Raw genomic sequence first — 17,710 nt, 5'->3', positions numbered from 1 at the left:
GGCTGGGGGGATTTCAACAGGGGGGGGCAAATTTGTACTGGGAGGAGGGGGAATTTATGCTTAGAGGGTAAGCATGCCAATTAGTGCTCAATTTGTTTTTATTTAGGAAGGTGGAGGATTTCTGGTAGGGTGGGGAAGGGGGGGCGGGGCATTTGTGCTGGGAGGGGGGCTTTGAAGTGGGAGGGGGAGGATGTGTACATGGGGCGGAAATTTGAGGGATTTGAAGGGTAGAGGATCTGTGCTAGGAGGGGTGATTTTTTTGAAAGGGGGCATTTTTGCTGGGGGGGGGGGGCGTATTTGTACTGGGAGGAGGGGAAATTTATGCTTAGAGGGTAAGCATGAAGATTAGTGCTCAATTTATTTATTTGGGAAGGCGGAGGATTTCTGCTAGGAGGGGGATGGGGAGGGGATTTGTACTGGGAGGAGGGGGAATTTATGCTTAGAGGGTAAGCATGCAGAGTAGTGCTCTATTTTTTGGAAGGGGTTTTTTGCTAGAAGGGGGTATGGGGGGGTGTGTGTGCTGGGAGGGATGATTTTTTTGTGCGGGAGGAGGCATTTGATTTTGGGGGGGGGGATTTCAGCAGGGGGCAGATTTGGGGAGGAGGGAGGAGGGGGAATTTACAATGAGAGGGTAAGCATGCAGAATAGTGCTCAATTTTTTTGGGGGGTGGGCTGGGATTTGTGCTAGGAGGGGTGATTTTTTGGGGGGGGAATCTGCTCTGGGGGGGGTATTTCAGCAGGGGGGGGATTTATAGTGGGAGGAGGGGGGATTTACATTTAGATGGTAAGCATCCAGAGTAGAGCAAAATTTATTTTTTGGGGGGGGGATTTGTGCTAGGAGGGGTGATTTTTTTTGGGGCATCTGCTCGGGGGGGGGGGGGTATTTCAGCAGGGGGGAAGATTTGTACTGGGAGGAGGGGGAATTTACGTTTAGAGGGTAAGCATACAGAATAGTGCTGATTTTTTTTATTTTTTGGGGGGGGGGTTGTGCTAGGAGGGGTGATTTTTTTTGGGGGGGAGGCATCTGCTCTGGGGGGGTATTTCAGCAGGGGGGGCGGATTTGTACTGGGAGGAGGGGGAATTTACGTTTAGAGGGTAAGCATGCAGAATAGTGCTCAATTTTTTTTGTGTGGGGGGGATTTATGCTAGAAGGGGTGATTTTTTTTGGGGGGGGGGGCATCTGTCCTGGGGGAGGGGGTATTTCACCAGGGGGGGGGGGCAGATTAGTACTGGGAGCAGATTACGACTTCTGTCTTCTCTCCGGCATTCGGGATCTGTGCACACGTTCCGCTCCAACGACCCAGAAAACATGGCGGCCGGCGGATGAGGATGACAGCCAGGAAACCAGCATTTCCGGAAAGGCGTCCAGCGGCGGCGTGGTGCTCCCGTATTTCTCTCTTCTGTCAGTGACCCCTCAGAGGTGACTCCCGGGGTGGAACGCGGTCAGCCGGCCTGGCAGCGGGCACCGCTCCACGCCAGCGGTGATGATGCGTCTGACGCAGCGAGCGCGCTCTATGCCGCCTTTCTCCAGACGACGGAGTTTCGGAAGGGTCTGGCACGCCGCCGCCCGCTTCTACAAGACGTGTTCTTACAGGTGTTGTACAGCCCCCCCCCCCTCTCCTTTCCTCGCCCCCCCCCCCTCCCAAATTTCCTGGCACTTCAATAGGAATCTGTGTGTTTCCTCAGCGATCCCGTCGTCCTGGAAACGAGGAAGTGCGTTGGAGGCGGCGCTTACAGGAATATAATTATCCGCAGCGTGACGCACGCCGGCCGCATTCCTGAATGGAAAGAGAGGAAAAGGGACGACTTCCCCGAAGAATACTCTCTGCCAGTCAGCCCTGCGGCACGGCCTGTTAACCCCGCGAGGCACGGGACGCTGCCCGCAGGTGTGCCGGGAACTGGGACTGGGGGGAACCGGCCCTTTAACTCTCTTCTTTACATCAGCAGCCAATCGGATGCCGAACGCCGGCCGGGTGGAGGACGAATCCCGATTGGTCTATTTTTAGTTTTATTTTTTTTCCTTAAAGGCTCAGTCCACCTTTTCCAGAACACATCCTGGGGCCCCCCAGCCGGTAGTAGAAAACGCTGGGGCTGTGTACAATCTTCATCAAGTGTTGGGGCCCCCTGAAGCCCAACTGAATAACTCCCAGTTAGCAACCCCCACGTCCGTCATTGTTGCTAGGACGTGAAAAATTCCCGTAACGCTGGTGATTTACATGTCTTTGCAACAAAGCCGGGCTTGGGGGGGCGGGGGGTGGGGGGGTGAAACCTCAGTGGTTGTGTGCAATCTTCATAAATCTTAATTGGCCATTTGGGGCCCCCAGAAGCCAGACTGAAAAACTCCCAGTTAGCAACCGCCCCTCCCAAGTCCGGCTTTTTTTGCTAGAACATGAAAATCACCAGCGTTACAGGAATTTTTCATGTCCTAGCAACAATGACGGACGTGGGGGTGGCTAGCTGGGAGTTTTTCAGTCAGGCTTCTGGGGGCCCCAAATGGCCTACAGGCCACATACGATTTATGAAGATCGCACACAACCACTGAGTTTTCTGGGAAAGGTGGACCGCGCCTTTAATAATAGTCATTATATTATTATTTTCAGGCCCAGCTCGGGGCAGAATCTGATTGGCTGCTCGGGGAAATGAGGACGCCTCAGGTGAAGGGTTACTTTACCTTTTCCAAACACCTGTGGGCACCTGTAGCTAAAAACATACTATGCAGCTTTGACTACACTTGAATAACGCCCTTGCTATAGATGGAGACCATTTACGTACCTCCTAAAGCCTGCCTGGAAAAACTCCCAGGACGTTGCTAGGACGTTGCTAAGAGAGGCCCAGTTGTTACTCTTCACCATCACAGGAATGAGCTCTCGAATGCTGAGCTTAGAGCTACTGAGTGAGGGGAGAAAAGGCGCATATGGGGGAGCTCAGTTGTCTCTTAGCAACGTCCTGGCTGGAAAACTCCCAGGACGTTGCTAGGATGTTGCTAAGAGAAGCCCAGCTGTTACTCTTCACCTTTACCATGATAAAAAGGGAGCCCTCGAATGCTGAGCTTAGAAATACTGAGTGAAGGGAGAGAAAACACATATGAGGAACCTCAGTTGACTCTTAGCAACGCCCTGGCTGGAAAACTCCTAGAACGTAGCTATGAGACTCCTAGGTGTTGCTATTCACCTCCACCATCACAGGAGGGCGCTCTTGCTCTAATTCAAACCCCCTCACATGCGTTTTCTCTCCCCCAATGAAGTAGCTCTGAGCTTAGCATCTGTGAAGGTAAGCAGCAACAGCTGGTAGTGCCTTAGCAACGTCCTTAGCAATCTCCTAGGAGTTTTCCATACAGGCTTTGGGGGGGGGGGCATATTCATTTATTATGAATATATTCTGGAGATTTAGATATTTAGATTTTATATATATATATATTTTAATGGTAATATATATATATATATATATATATATATATATATATATATATATATTTAAAATGTATAAAAATGATAATGGTAATACTAAAGTAAAGTTCGAGGTAAATAAATAATAATAAAGTTATTATACTTTTAGAAAAAGTATTTTATATATATATATATTTTTTTACCTCTAACTTTACTTTAGTATTACTATTATAATTTTTATAAATTTTAAGTATATGTATATATATATATATATATATATATATATATATATATATATATATATATATATTTTATTCTTATCATTCTTATTATTATTTTATATATAAATGAACATATATTTTGTGTATATATATATATATATATATATATATATATATATATTCAAAATGTATAAAAATTATGATAATAATAATACTAAAGTAAAATTAGCAGTAAAAAATGTTTTAAAATAAAATATAGTTATTATATTTTTAATAAAGTATTTCATTATATATATATTGAAATGCTTTATTAAAAATATAATAACTTTACTTTATTTTAGTCCCCCGATACTTCCCGGGACAGGAAGTGAAGGAAAATCTCTCTAATGGGACAAAGAAAGAAAAAACGGGCTCTGTAAAGAGTTTTAAATTCTTCCCCACTCCATCCTGAACTAAAAAAAAAAAACAAAACACAAAAAGATGTTTCATAGAATTCAAAGTTTAACTAAAGCTAATATTTTTTAATTTTGGATAGAGTAGGGAAGGATTAGAACCCCTGTCAGTTTTTTTTACTGCTGTCTGTGCCCCCATTGGGGAGATTCACCCTCTCTATTTGTCCTGAGAGTGACAGAAAATCCCAAATTTTGGGTTGTTGTCACCAGGACAGGAATAGAAGGCAAATCTTACAATGGGGACACTAGTTTCTGGGATCACCTCTCACTTCCTGTTTTGTTATGGGACAGAAAGTGAAGGAAAATCTCCCCAATAGGCCACCCTGACAAGGTCCTAATCCTTCCCTAACCCTAAAGCTGACCATAGACCAATCATGGTGAACCTTGGCACCCAAGATGTTTTGGAACAACATTTCGCATTGTGCTCAACTACACTGCACAGTGCATGAGCATCCTGGGAAATGTAGTCCCAAAACATCTGGGGCGCCAAGGTTTGCCATAGACAGTTCGAATCTCGGCCGGTTTAGTAGGATTCGTGGTCGCAGGAAAGAAATTCTCTCCGTCTATGGCCGGCTAAGCTCTATACACTTTGTACCTCCAGCCACACATAAACACACGCACACTGAAACTTCACAGTATTTTTTTCTTTCAAAAATAGGATTTTTTTATTATAAATAACCAGGATGTGTAAAATATAAATAAGTGCAAATGTCCGTGGTCTGTGTCACCCGTGGGGGACACCGTGTAAACATCCGCGAGGTCACATTCCGCCCCGGCTTCTCTATCTGGTCCATGGCCTCCTGTGCAAAAATCAAATTCTGCATAGATCGAAGAGAGTCCTTCCCATTGTCTGCCAGTCATGTGACTTCTTCAGTTTTGCCATTTTTCTTTTTTTTTTTTCATGTCCGTTTTAGAAGTTTTAGTCAGAACCTTCTGGAAGAAGAAGAAGGAGCCAAGTCACTTTTGTGCAAAACTTGATTGCGCTGGAGGTCAGAAATTTCTGCTTCTTGTGCATTGTCTCCATGCGTTGGGTCCGGTACCCGCACTGCCAAATGCGGATATTCTTCACATATACCGGTAATGCCCTGCAGTGCGCGCCCTCTGACCGTTAGCCCAGCAGCAAATTAAGGCTACGTAGGTGAGAGTATAACAAACTTCCATCTCACTGTTGTGGACATACCCTGAAGGTCAGACGTTCCGTTCTAGGCTTACGTCCGGAACCCCAACATAAGCCCCCCCCTTTCTTTTGTCTCACACCCAGCATGCAATGTAAACAGAGGGCAATGTCCACAGTCTCTACAGTCTCTGGGTGTCCTTGAGTATCCACCTGAGTATCGTCCTCTACCTTTAGGCACTTGGTGAAAAACAATTGGACAGAGTCCCATAAGATATCCGTGTGCCCAGAGATACTCCCTCCATGAATACCACTCATGCTCCATTTTGTTGTAGTCCTGCTCGGAGCCCAGGCCTCTCCATTTTATCTCAGGTTTGGTTCTTTGCCTCCATTGTGGCTTCTGTGGCTATACGGGAGAGTCATATTCCTGGAGAAAGTCTTTGATGGGCAGAGGTAGCTGTTCTCGAGCCTCGAAGCCTTCCAGTTGTCCATTGACCGCTTTCCTGCAGAGGTGCTGCAGCGAGGAGACGCTGGAGGACAGAGGCCTAGATAGAAGCAACGGGACACGCTCGCCACCAGAATAGATATAATAGCAGCGCCTGTTGCTGTTGGCGGAGTCTTTGGCCGGCATGTAGTGCCGAAGGAGTTTCAGCACGCAGTCGAACCTCGGCACGGGTTGCGAGCTGCGCGGGTCAGTCTGTAGGGAGAAGCCGCACGGTTCGCACTGGATGCGCAAGTTCTTGGTGCCGGATTCGGTTTTGACACTGAGAGTGAAGAAGTGGCGGTTATCGGAGCTGTCCCTGATCAGGAAGGTGCCGGCGGGCTCCGGACTGAGCAGCAGGTTGGCCTGGCTTCCCGTCACCGTACTCCAGTAAAATCCGCTCTCCTGAAGTTTGTGGACCGCGCTCAGCACCAGGTTGTACTCGCTGCGAGAAGAGAAGGTCTTGAGCCTCAGGCTAGAGTCCAGCGCCCGGCTCATAGTCGGGAACTTGCTCTGCGTGACCATGACGGTGGGAGCCAGCTTGGCTAAAACTTGGGGCGCCCAACCCTTGTGTGGACACGATGGCTGTGACCTGCAGAGGAAAAAAAAAAAAACACCATGTTAGTTCATCGTAACAAACAATAAAGATAAAACGCAAACACAAAAACAGTGCATTGCATAACAGACTACGCCAATAAAAACAAAAAGAAAACACCATGTTAGTGCACCATAATAGACAATGCCAGTGAAGACAAAACCCAAATACTATATCAGTGCACCACGTAACGGACTAAGCCAATGAAGACAAAAACCAAACACCATGTTGCTGCACCGTAACAGACTGCGTCAATGAAGACAAAACTCAAGTACTTTGCCGGTGCACCAGTCACAGACTACGCCAATGAAAGACCAATGGGGAAAGATGTCAGCGCACCTCATAATGAGCTATGCCAATGAAGACAAAAACCAAACACCATGTTAGTGCACCATAACGGACTACACCAATGAAGACAAAAACCAAACACCAATGAAGACAAAACACAAGTACTATGCCAGTGCACCACGTAATGGACTACGCCAATGAAAGACCAATGAAGCAGGATGTCAGTGAATCTCATAAAGGACTACACCAATGAAGACAAAAACCAAACACCATGTTGCTGTGCCGTAACAGACTACGTCAACAAAGACAAAACTTAAGTACTATGCCGGTGGACCACAAAATGGACTACGCCAATGAAAAAGGATGTCAGTGCACCTCATAACTATGCCAATAAATACAAAAAACAAACACCACGATGGTGCGCTGTAACAGAATGCGTCAATGAAGAAAAAAAAACAAACACTATGTTGGTGCGCTGTAATAGACTGCGTCAATGAAGACGAAACTCAAAAACTCTGCCGGTGCATCACATAACGGACTATGCCAATGAAACAACCAATGAGGAAGGATTCCAAAAATCAGCATGTCTATTGCATTCATTATCTACAATGTATAATAAGAAGTAAAAAAATAAAAAAAATAAGGCAAACCAGAAATGGCTGACTGTCATCAATCCTCTAATTATATCCCCGGGTCTAAGACCAACTCCACCTTCACAAAGACTTTAATCCCATAAAACCTCAACAGAGAGCTCAGCAACTCTGCAGATGGTATTTAGTATTCAAGCTTTCCATGGGCCCATTGTAACCAATAGAAGATGGCACCATTCGGCAGGAAGAATGCAGCGTGCCGTCCACTTGGGTATGCCGTGGGAAGCTGAGCCTACATCTCCCTCATGGCAGCAAAAGCAAGTCTGAACATTTCCATCTTGGCATAAAAAAAAAAAAAAAAAAGCGCAGGAATCTCGAAACAAAAGAGCTGAAAGATCCCACTTAGAAGATGGAAGATTTCTCCGCCCCGCTCCTATGAATATAACATTATTCCGGGTTTTACTTAACTCTCTCTGCAAACTCCTCTTACCCCATGAGTGCCCCAAGCAACCAGTAACCTTTGCACCATCCGAAAAACTCTCCCATTGCTCAAAGCTTTTTTTCTTTCTCTTTCCTTCTTTCTATCTAATTTGTATCGTTGTTCTTTCTTTCGCTCTAGACTTACACTGTAAAGTTAGTAAAGTACACTCTGGAAGTTTCTGATACAATGTTATATTATAGAATTGCCATTTTGTTACACTATAGATGATAAACTTTGCTGCAAATTCTGTTTATCTTTTCTTTTGTTCTTTTTATTTATTTTGCTTTCTCTTATTCTTTCTTTCCTATTTATCAGTTGATAGAGTTATATAAAGTTAGTAGAGTTTCTGGTACAATGTTCCAGATATACCATTGACATTGTGTTACATTGTAGATGATAAACTTTTCTGTGAATTCTATTTGTTTATCTTTCTTTCATTTCTTTCTTAATTATCTATAATATTTTGTCTTTCTTTCATTCTTTTTTTTAATTTCTTTTTGCTTTCTCTCTCTCTCTCTCACATTCTTTTTTTATAATCTATAATATTTTTTTCTTTCCCTCTCTCTCCAGACTTGCAATATTAAAGTTAGTAAAGTTTCTTATGTTATGTTATATAATTTTGATACATTATAGATGATAAACTTTGCAGTGAATTCTTTCTATTTGTTTATCTTTCCTGCATTTATCTATACTATTTATTCTTTCTTTGTCTCTTTCTCTCGCTTTCTCTAGACTTACAAGTTCCTAAAGTTTCTGATACAATGTTGCATATTTCTATCCTTGCCATTCTGTTACATTGTAGAAGATAAACTTTGCAGCGAATTCTATTTGTTTTTTTTTTTTTTTCATTCTTCTAATCTGTATTAATCTATAATATTTATTCTTTCTTTGCCTCTTTCTCTCTCTTTCAAGACTTCCAAGTTCCTAAAGTTTCTGATACAATGTTGCATATTTCTATCCTTGCCATTCTGTTACATTGTAAAGGATAAACTTTGCAGTGAATTCTTTCTATTTGTTTATCTTTCTTTCTTCTAATCTGTATTGATCTGTATTGATCTATAATATTGATTCTTTCTTTGTCTCTTTCTCTCTTCCAATCCAAGTTCCTAAAGTTTCTCGCACAATGTTACACATTTCTATCCTTGCCATTCTGTTACATTGTAGAGGATAAACTTTTGCCTGCAAATCTTCCTGTCCCCCTTTAGAATAATCCGGATTATTTGTAGGATTCCATGTTCCTTACCTGATGAATTTTCAGTATCTGGATGAAGACAAAGGCAGTAAAAAAAATAGCTGAATATTCCGTGTGAGCAGATTATAATCCGAGGTTGTGCTTCTTCGACTTACAAAATCAGTGTGTAACTCCATGAGATCACACACACAGTTCTTATACAGTAAAAGCTCCTCCCCCCCCTCCCCCCCCCCCCTCCTCTCCTCCCCCCCCCCTCCCCCCCCTTTACAGGCGGCTCTATTCCTGGAAGAGGTTCTTCCTGTAATTTTAATGCTGTGTATCATACACACACACAGCTTGCTGACGGCAGCCTTCCAAATCCTCCCTATTCCTGGCAGGCCTTGCGGCTCAGGCGTCTCCCATTCTCTAAAAGGGGTTTCCTTCCAAGAATGGCGGGGACACACACGCTGACCGTGACCGATCGATCATTGTTTTCGCTTCGACGACCAGAGAATATGGCGAAAGATTTCCTTTTACAGGAATGAATCCTTCCCGCGAGGGCGTATTTGCAGTACGAGCGCGGAAATCGCGAGGTGGTAGGGCGATCGACTGTTCGCGAAATGGTTCGGCTTTCCTTGCGCAGGCTCTTGGGGTATCCTTGCTGGGCAGCTGGAAACTTTGCTGGTTGACGTAGACGCGGCGGAGTGTTTCGTCCGATTCTTATGGCGACCAGCAAAGTTTTAGCACCCCCCGGCATTGGCAATGGTGGATAATTGGTAATCCTGTAAAGACACAAAAAAAAAAGCAAAAACATAAGATATGATGAATAGAGAACACCTTGTCCAATCACTGGAGATGTCCTCCACCACCCCTCGCCATACCCTGTTTCCCCGAAAATAAGACCTAGCGTGATTGTCGGTGATGGCTGCAATATAAGCCCTACCCCCCAAATAAGCCCTAGTTAAAGTCCTTGTAGGTCTTATTTTCAGGGTAGGGCTTATTTGGGGGGTGGGGCTTATATTGCAGCCATCACCGACAATCACGCTAGGTCTTATTTTCAGGGAAACAGGGTAGGTAGTAATGCAACTGATCCGCTGAATGAATGAAGGATTGACTTGTATAGCGCTACCTATGCGAACTGAATGGCCTCAGGGCGCTTTTGCCGCCGGTGTCCGTCTGCGGTATAGCGCGGTCCTTTTACCCCGCGGGGTCCCGACGCGCTTACAAACACATACGCATACAACATACACATATTTGGCCAATTTTTTCGACAGGATCTAATTCACCTACCAGCATGTCTTTGGAGTGTGGGAGGAAACCGGAGTACCCGGAGGAAACCCACGCAGGCACAGGGAGAACATGCAAACTCCAGGCAGCTGATCAGTCACAAAAATCTTTATTTAAATGTATATAAATCCACTCTGTGTGCATCAAAAGACTTTGCAAACCCAGATATTAACTTGCAAAAGTAGCAGTGACATCATCACTGTGCTGTATATATCCTGTTTAGAGAGGGGGCGGAGACAAGACCTGTCACCCTGCACAAAGAGAGAGAGAAGAGCTGTGGGAGGGACTCAGCAGGCTCCACCCACTACAGGCTGCCTGCAGAAAACTACAGGAGTGGGAGGAGACAAGACCAGTCACCCTGCACAAGGAGAGACAGCAGAGCAGTGGGAGGGACTCAGCAGGCTCCACCCACTACAGGCTGCCTGCAGAAAACTACAGGAGGGGGACGAGACAAGACCAGTCACCCTGCACAAGGAGAGGGAGCAGAGCAGTGGGAGGGGCTCAGCAGGCCCCACCCACTGCAAATTGCCTGCAGAAAACTACAAGAGGGGGCGGAGACAAGACCAGTCACCCTGCACAACGAACGAGAGCAGATCTGTGGGAGGGGCCTAGCATGCTACACCCACTACAGGCTGCCTGCAGAAAACTACATGACTAAGCTCCGGGGGTTGGAGTGAAATGCGTTTGGGGCGTGGCCTGGGCGAAATCCAGGCTCTTTCCACAACTTCCTGGATTCCCAGCATGCTTTGCAGCTTCTCCTCCATTTTCTAAGGACTACATATCCCATGGTACCTTGCCGATTACTGCGCTGACTCTGCCTTCTGAAACTCCTCCTCTCAAAAGGCAGGCTCTGTGAAATGTGGGCCTACTCACAGGCAGTTACAATGCTCTGCAGAATTCAATGCATCCATTTAATAAGAGCATTTTTCTTTTATAAATGTGGGTACAATGCTCTGCAGGCTTCAATGCATTCATGTAATAAAAGCACATTTGTTAACTCTATGAATGCAGGCGCAATGCTCTGCAGGCTTCAATGCATCAATTAAATAGCAGCACATTTATTATTTTATAAATGTGGGTGCAATGCTCTGCAGGCTTCAACGTCTCTTTTTTATTAACGGCAAATTGTGACAGGCTCTGTGAAATGTGTGACACAGCAGTGCCTACAGAAGGTTGCAATGCTCTGCAGTATTTAATGCATCCATTCAATAATGGCATTTAAAAAAAATGAATGTGGGTGTAATGCTCTGCAGACCTCAATGCCTCCATTTATTATGTCACATTTCTTATTTTATGAATGCGGGTGCGATGCTCTGCAGGCTTCAATGTCTCTTTTTATAAATGGCAGACTTCTGATTTTATGAACGCCAATGCAATGTCCTGCAGGCTTCGATGTATTCATATAACAAATTCATCTTCAATGCATCCATTTAATACTGACAGTTGTTTTTTTTTTTTATGAATTTTTTTTTTTATTGGATGCAATGCTCTGCAGGCTTCAATGCATCCATTTTATAATGGCATGCTTTTTATTTTTTGAATGCGGGCGCAGTGCTCTGCAGGCTTCAGTGCATCCATTTGATAACAGCACATTTCTTATTTGATGAATGCGGGTGCAATGTTCTTCACGCTTATGTTATGAATGTGGGAGTAATGCTCTGCAGGCTTCAGTGCATCTATTTGATAACGGTTAATTTCTAATCTTATGAATGTGGGTGCAATGTTCTGCAGTTTTCAATGCATTCATTTAATGAAGGCAGGTTTCCTATTTAAATGAATGCGGGTGCAATGCTCTGCAGGCTTTGATGCCTCTTTTTAGTTACAGCAGATTTCTTAAAATGAATGCGGGTGCAATGCTCTGCCGGCTTCAATGCTTCCATTTAATAACGTCACATTTCCTATTTCATAAATGTGGGTGCAATGCTCTGCAGCCTTCAATGCATTCATGTAATAAATGCAGATTTTTTTATTTGATGAATGTGGGTGTAATGCTCTGCAGGCTTCAGTGCAACCATTTGATAATGGCAGATTATTTATTTTATGATTGTGGTGCAATGCTCTGCAGGCCTCAATGCATTCATATAACAAAAGCACTTTTTTTTTTCTTATTTGATGAAGACGGGTGTGATGATTGTGGTGCAATGCTCTGCAGGCTTCAATGCATTCATATAACAAATGCACATTTATTTTTTTAATTTGATGAATTAATGTGTGATGCTCTGCAGGCTTCAGTGCATCCATTTGATAATGGCAGATTACTTATTTTATGATTGTGGTGCAATGCTCTGCAGGCCTCAATGCATTCATATAACAAATGCACATTTTTTTTTCTTATTTGATGAATGTGGGTGTGATGCTCTGCAGGCTTCAATGCATTCATATAACAAATGCACATTATTATTATTTTTTTGATAAATGCGGGTGTGATGATTGTGGTGCAATGCTCTGCAGGCTTCAATGCATTCAAATAATTCATGCACATTTTTTATTTTATTTGATGAATGTGGGTGTGATGCTCTGCAGGCTTCAATGCATTCATATAACAAATGCACTTTTTTTTTTTTTTTGATGAATACGGGTGTGATGATTGTGGTGCAATGCTCTGCAGGCTTCAATGCATTTATATAACAAATGCACATTTTTTTTTTTTTTTGATGAATGCGGATGTGATGATTGTGGTGCAATGCTCTGCAGGCTTCAATGCATTCATATAATTAAAGCACATTTTTTTATTTTATTTGATGAATGCGGGTGTGATGCTCTGCAGGCTTCAATGCATTCATATAATTAAAGCACATTTTTTTATTTTATTTGATGAATGTGGGTGTGATGCTCTGCAGACTTCAATGCATTCATATAACAAATGCACATTTTTTTTTTTTTTTAATTAATATGGGTGTGATGATTGTGGTGCAATGCTCTGCAGGCTTCTATGCATTCATATAACAAATGCACTTTTATTTATTTATTTTTTGATGAATGTGGGTGCAATGCTCTGCAGACTTCAATGCATTCATATAACAAATGCACTTTTATTTTATTTTTTTGATGAATGTGGGTGCAATGCTCTGCAGGCTTCAATGCATTCATATAACAAATGCACTTTTATTTTATTTTTTGATGAATGTGGGTGCAATGCTCTGCAGGCTTCAATGCATTCATATAACAAATGCACTTTTATTTATTTATTTTTTGATGAATGTGGGTGCAATGCTCTGCAGACTTCTATGCATCTATTTACTAGAGGCAGATTTTTTTTGGGGCTGTGTGCGCTGGCCTGGTGTTCAGCTTTAAGGCGCCTGTGTCATGACAGGGTTAACGCAGCGCTGGTAATGATTTTTTTTTTCTCTTGTGCGTCCCCGTGCCGCGGATCTCCGGCCTCCTGTAACTACACAAACACGCTCTCCTCTTCTGGGAATCAGGGCTTTGAAAACACAGCTGCGGCCTCTTCAGGTGAAATGGAAACCATGTGCCTGGGGCGGCGTGCAGAGCGGCGGCGGCGGCGGCTCTGGCACTGGAAGAGGACAGAGGAGACTTTTCCCTGAGAGGGGCGATGAATGGGGCTCAGTGTCTTCACGCGGGACGGCGTCACGCACGGCCTCAGATAAACCTGAGATGAGCGAAAGGAAAGAAATATGAAGAAGAAACGGAAAAAAAAATATTAAAAAATAGTCGGTATGACGTTAGTGCGCCGGGGGGGTGCTGCGCATTCCTGGGGTGTGCGATATTCGATGAGGGAGACGCCGGCATGCCGCATTTCCTGTCATGTGATAAGATGGATTCCTCATTGGATCCACCAAAAGCTGACCATACATCATCCATACAATCTGATTGTACAATCTCCTTCAGATCTACCGACAACTGCTTGGCACAAGGGCCTGGTGAACTGAATGGGGACTGAATGGACGCGCAGCTATAGGTACACATAGTAAGGATTGTACAGAAATTGCTCACCATACACGTTACAATCTGGCCATACAATCCATTTTTGATTTACCAAATATGTAATATGAGGACCTACTGAAACTATCCAATCAAATTTTATCCAATTAGTCAGGCCCTTACACTACATAGTTGTTGGTGAATCTAAAGGAAATCATACAATCAGCTATGTAGACTAAAGGTGACTATACACCAAACAACCTGATTATACAATCTCCTTTAGAAAGCCATTTAGACTAAGCCTAGGTTCCAGGGTTGGGACAAGGGGTGGGCAGGAGGGGCAGGTGTCCTGGTTCCTGGGCCGGGACAAGGGGTGGGCAGGAGAGGCAGGTGCCCTGGTTCCAGGGCCAGGATGAGGGGTGGGTTGAAGGGGCAGGTGTCCTGGTTCCCGGTCCAGGACAAAGGGTGGGCAGGAGAGACAGGTGCCTTGGTTCCAGGGCCGGGACAAGGAATGGGCAGGAGAGGCAGGTGCTTTGGTTTCAGGGCCCGGGACAAGGTGTGGGCAAGAGGGGCAGATGTCCTGGTTCCAGGGCCAGGATGATGGGTGGGCAGGAGGGGCAGGTGTTCTGGTTCCAGGGCCAGAATGAGGGGAGGGCAGGAGGGGCAGGTGTCCTGGTTCCTGGGCCAGGAAAAGGCATGGGCAGGAGAGGCAGGTTCCCTGGTTCCAGGGCCAGGATGAGGGGTGGGCAGGAGGGGCAGGTGTCCTGGTTCCAGGGCCGGGACGAGGGGTGGGCAGGAAAGGCAGATGCTCTGGTTCCAGGGCCAGAATGAGGGGTGGGCAGGAGGGGCAGATGTCCTGGTTCCAGGGCCAGGACAAGGGGTGGGAAGGTATCCTGGTTTCCGACCTAGAGCAAGGGGTGGGCAGGAGAGGCAGGTGCCCTAGTTCCAGGGCCAGGATGTGGGGTAGGCAAGAAGGGCAGGTGCCCTGGTTCCAGGGCTGGGCAGGAGAGGCAAGTGCCCTGGTTCCAGGGCCAGGACAAAGGGTGGGCAGGAGAGGCAGGTGTCTCGGTTCCAGGGCCGGGACAAGGGGTGAGCAGGAAAGGAATGTGTCCTGGTTCCAGGGCCAAGGATGAGGGGTGGGCAGGAGAGGCAGGTGTCCCGGTTCCAGGGCCAGGATGAGGGGTAGGCAGGAGAGGCAGATGCCCTGGTTCCTGGGCCAGGACAAGGGGTGGGCAGGAGAGGCAGGCGCCCTGGTTCCAGGGCAAGGATGAGGGGTGAGCAGAAGAGGCAGGTTTCCTGGTTCCAGGGCCGGGACAAGGGGTAAGCAGGAAAGGAAGGTGTCCTGGTTCCAGAGCCAAGGATGAGGGGTGGGCAGGAGAAGCAGGTGCCCTGGTTCCTGGGCCAGGACAAGGGGTGGGCAGGAGAGGCAGGTGCCCTGGTTCCTGGGCCAGGACAAAAGATGTGCAGGAGAGGTAGGTGCCCTAGTTCCAGGGCCAGGATGAGGGGTGGGCAGGAGGGGCAGGTGACCTGGTTCCATGGTCAGGATGAGGGGTGGGCAGGTGTCCTGGTTCCCGGACAAGGATGAGGGGTGGGCAGGAGGGGCAGATGTCCTGGTTCCAGGGCCAGGACAGGCAGTAGGCAGGAGAGGCAGGTGCCCTGGTTCCTGGGCCAGGACAAGGAGTGGGCAGGAGAGGCAGGTGCCCTGGTTCTAGGGCCAGGATAAAGGGTGGGCAGGTATCCTGGTTCCTGGGCCAGGACAAGGGGTGGGCAAGAGGGGCAGGTGTCCTGGACATGGGGTGGGCAGGAGAGGCAAGTGTCCTGTTTCTGTTTCCTGGGGTAGGATGAGGGGTGGGCAGGTGTCCTGGTTACCAGTCCAGAACAAAGGGTGGGCAGGAGAGGCAGGTGCCCTGGTTCCAGGGCCGGGACAGGCGGTAGGCAGGAGGGGACAAAATGTGCAAAAAAGTTAGCAAAAACGCACACAACTCACTTGGCTCACGTCCAGAATTGGTATAGGAGCTTCTTTAGTGCATTTGTGGAGCAGAGTGATGGCCGTTCCAAAAAACATGTTAAAAAGCCCCAAAAAACATGATGTGACCTCCATATACCTTGCGTCATAATGTCAATGATCATGCCAAATAATGAGCGCCTTGTATATGACAATTCCCGCTGGTGGAGAGGCCCATTTAAATGAATGGCCAACTCCAAAAAAAAATAGCCCCCAAAACACAATGTGGTTGTTTCGCTCAAGTCTGAATGGTGCCTAATAAACTACCCACTTACGCGTTGCGTCAGAATCAATGGCCTCCATATGCGTTGCGTCAGAATGCCAAATATCACGCCAAATAAAGAACGCCTTGTATATGACAATTCCAACTTTTGGAGAGGCCCAATCAATTGAATGGCCTACTCCAAAAAAAAAAAAAAAAGCCCCCAAAATGTGACATGGTTGCGTCACTCAAGTGTGTCTAATAAACGACCCCTGTATGCGTTGTGTCACAACGCCAATAATATCAAATAACAAGTGCCTTGTGTATGACGATTCCTGCTGGTGAAAAAGGCCCATTTAAATGAATGGCCCACTGTAAAAAAAAAAAAAGCCTCAAAACACAACGTGCTAGCGTCACTCAAGTGTGAATGGGGCCTAATAAACGACCCTCGTACGCATTGCATCAGAACACCAATAATATCAAATAACAAGCGCCTTGTATATGACAATCCCTGCTAGTGAAGAGGCCCATTGAAATGAATGGCCCACTTAAAAAAATAGCCCCCAAAACACGACGTGGTAGCGTCACATAAGCGTGAATGGGGCCTAATAAATGACCCTCGTACGCGTTTCGTCACAACGCCAATTGTATCAAATAACAAGCACCTTGTGTATAACGATTTCTGCTGGTGAAGTGGTCCATTCAAATGAATGGCCCACTCCAAAAAAACAAAAAGCCCCAAAAATGCAATATGGTAACGTCACTCAAGTGTGAACGGGGCCTAATAGACGATCCTCGTACACGTTGTGTCACAACGCTAATGATATCAAATAACAAGTGCCTTGTTATGACAATTCCTGCTGGTGAAGAGGCCCATTTAAATGAATGGCCCACTCAAAAAAAAAAAAAGCCCCAAAAACGTGACGTGGTTGCATCACTTAAGTATGAATGGGACCTAATAAACGACCCACGTACGCGTTGCGTCACAAGGCCAATAATATCTAATAACAAGCACCTTGTGTATGATGATTCCTGCTTGTGATGAAGACAGTTCAAATAAGTGGCCCACTCCACAAAAAAAAGCCCCAAAAACACAATGTGATAAGGTCACTCAAATGTGAACAGAGCCTAATAAACGACCCTTGTACTCTTTGCGTCACAGCGCCAATAATCACGCCAAATAACGAGCACCTTGTATATGACGATTCCTGCTGCTGAAGAGGCCCATTCAAATAAATGGCCCACTCCAAAAAAAAAAAAAAAAAAATAAGCCCAAAAACACAATGTGGTTGCGTCTCTCAAGTGTGAACGGGGCCTAATAAACGACCCTCGTACGCGTTGCGTCACATTGCCAATAGTATCAAAATAACAAGCGCCTTGTTTATGACGATTCTGGCTGGTGAAACACCGGCTGTCCTCACCGAGGATTGCCCAATGGGCCTATTGAGGAAAAAAGCATGACGGTGAGGATGAATTGTAGATGGATGCCGCAACGCTTCATGCTTTGCCGCCCTCACTTCCTCTTTCTTATAACTATGAAGAAGCTGCTCTCTTT

General features: G+C 45.7%; 1 protein-coding gene across 1 annotated transcript; it reads right to left on the bottom strand.

Annotated features, from left to right (window-relative positions):
• Positions 1–4,697: 4,697 nt before the first annotated feature.
• On the bottom strand, positions 4,698–9,005 carry SOCS3 (suppressor of cytokine signaling 3). The gene is made up of 2 exons (XM_073606913.1): positions 8,852–9,005; positions 4,698–6,246 (listed from the first exon to the last, which is right to left on the bottom strand). The coding sequence occupies exon 2, from the start codon at positions 6,177–6,179 to the stop codon at positions 5,580–5,582; it is 600 nt and encodes a 199-aa protein (XP_073463014.1). The 5' UTR covers positions 6,180–6,246; positions 8,852–9,005; the 3' UTR covers positions 4,698–5,579.
• Positions 9,006–17,710: the final 8,705 nt, after the last annotated feature.

Source organism: Aquarana catesbeiana, linkage group LG12, assembly GCF_042186555.1.
Source record: "Aquarana catesbeiana isolate 2022-GZ linkage group LG12, ASM4218655v1, whole genome shotgun sequence".
Taxonomy (NCBI): domain Eukaryota; kingdom Metazoa; phylum Chordata; class Amphibia; order Anura; family Ranidae; genus Aquarana; species Aquarana catesbeiana.
The sequence above is the reverse complement of the archived record's forward strand: the minus strand, read 5'-3'. Positions and strand labels throughout refer to the sequence as shown.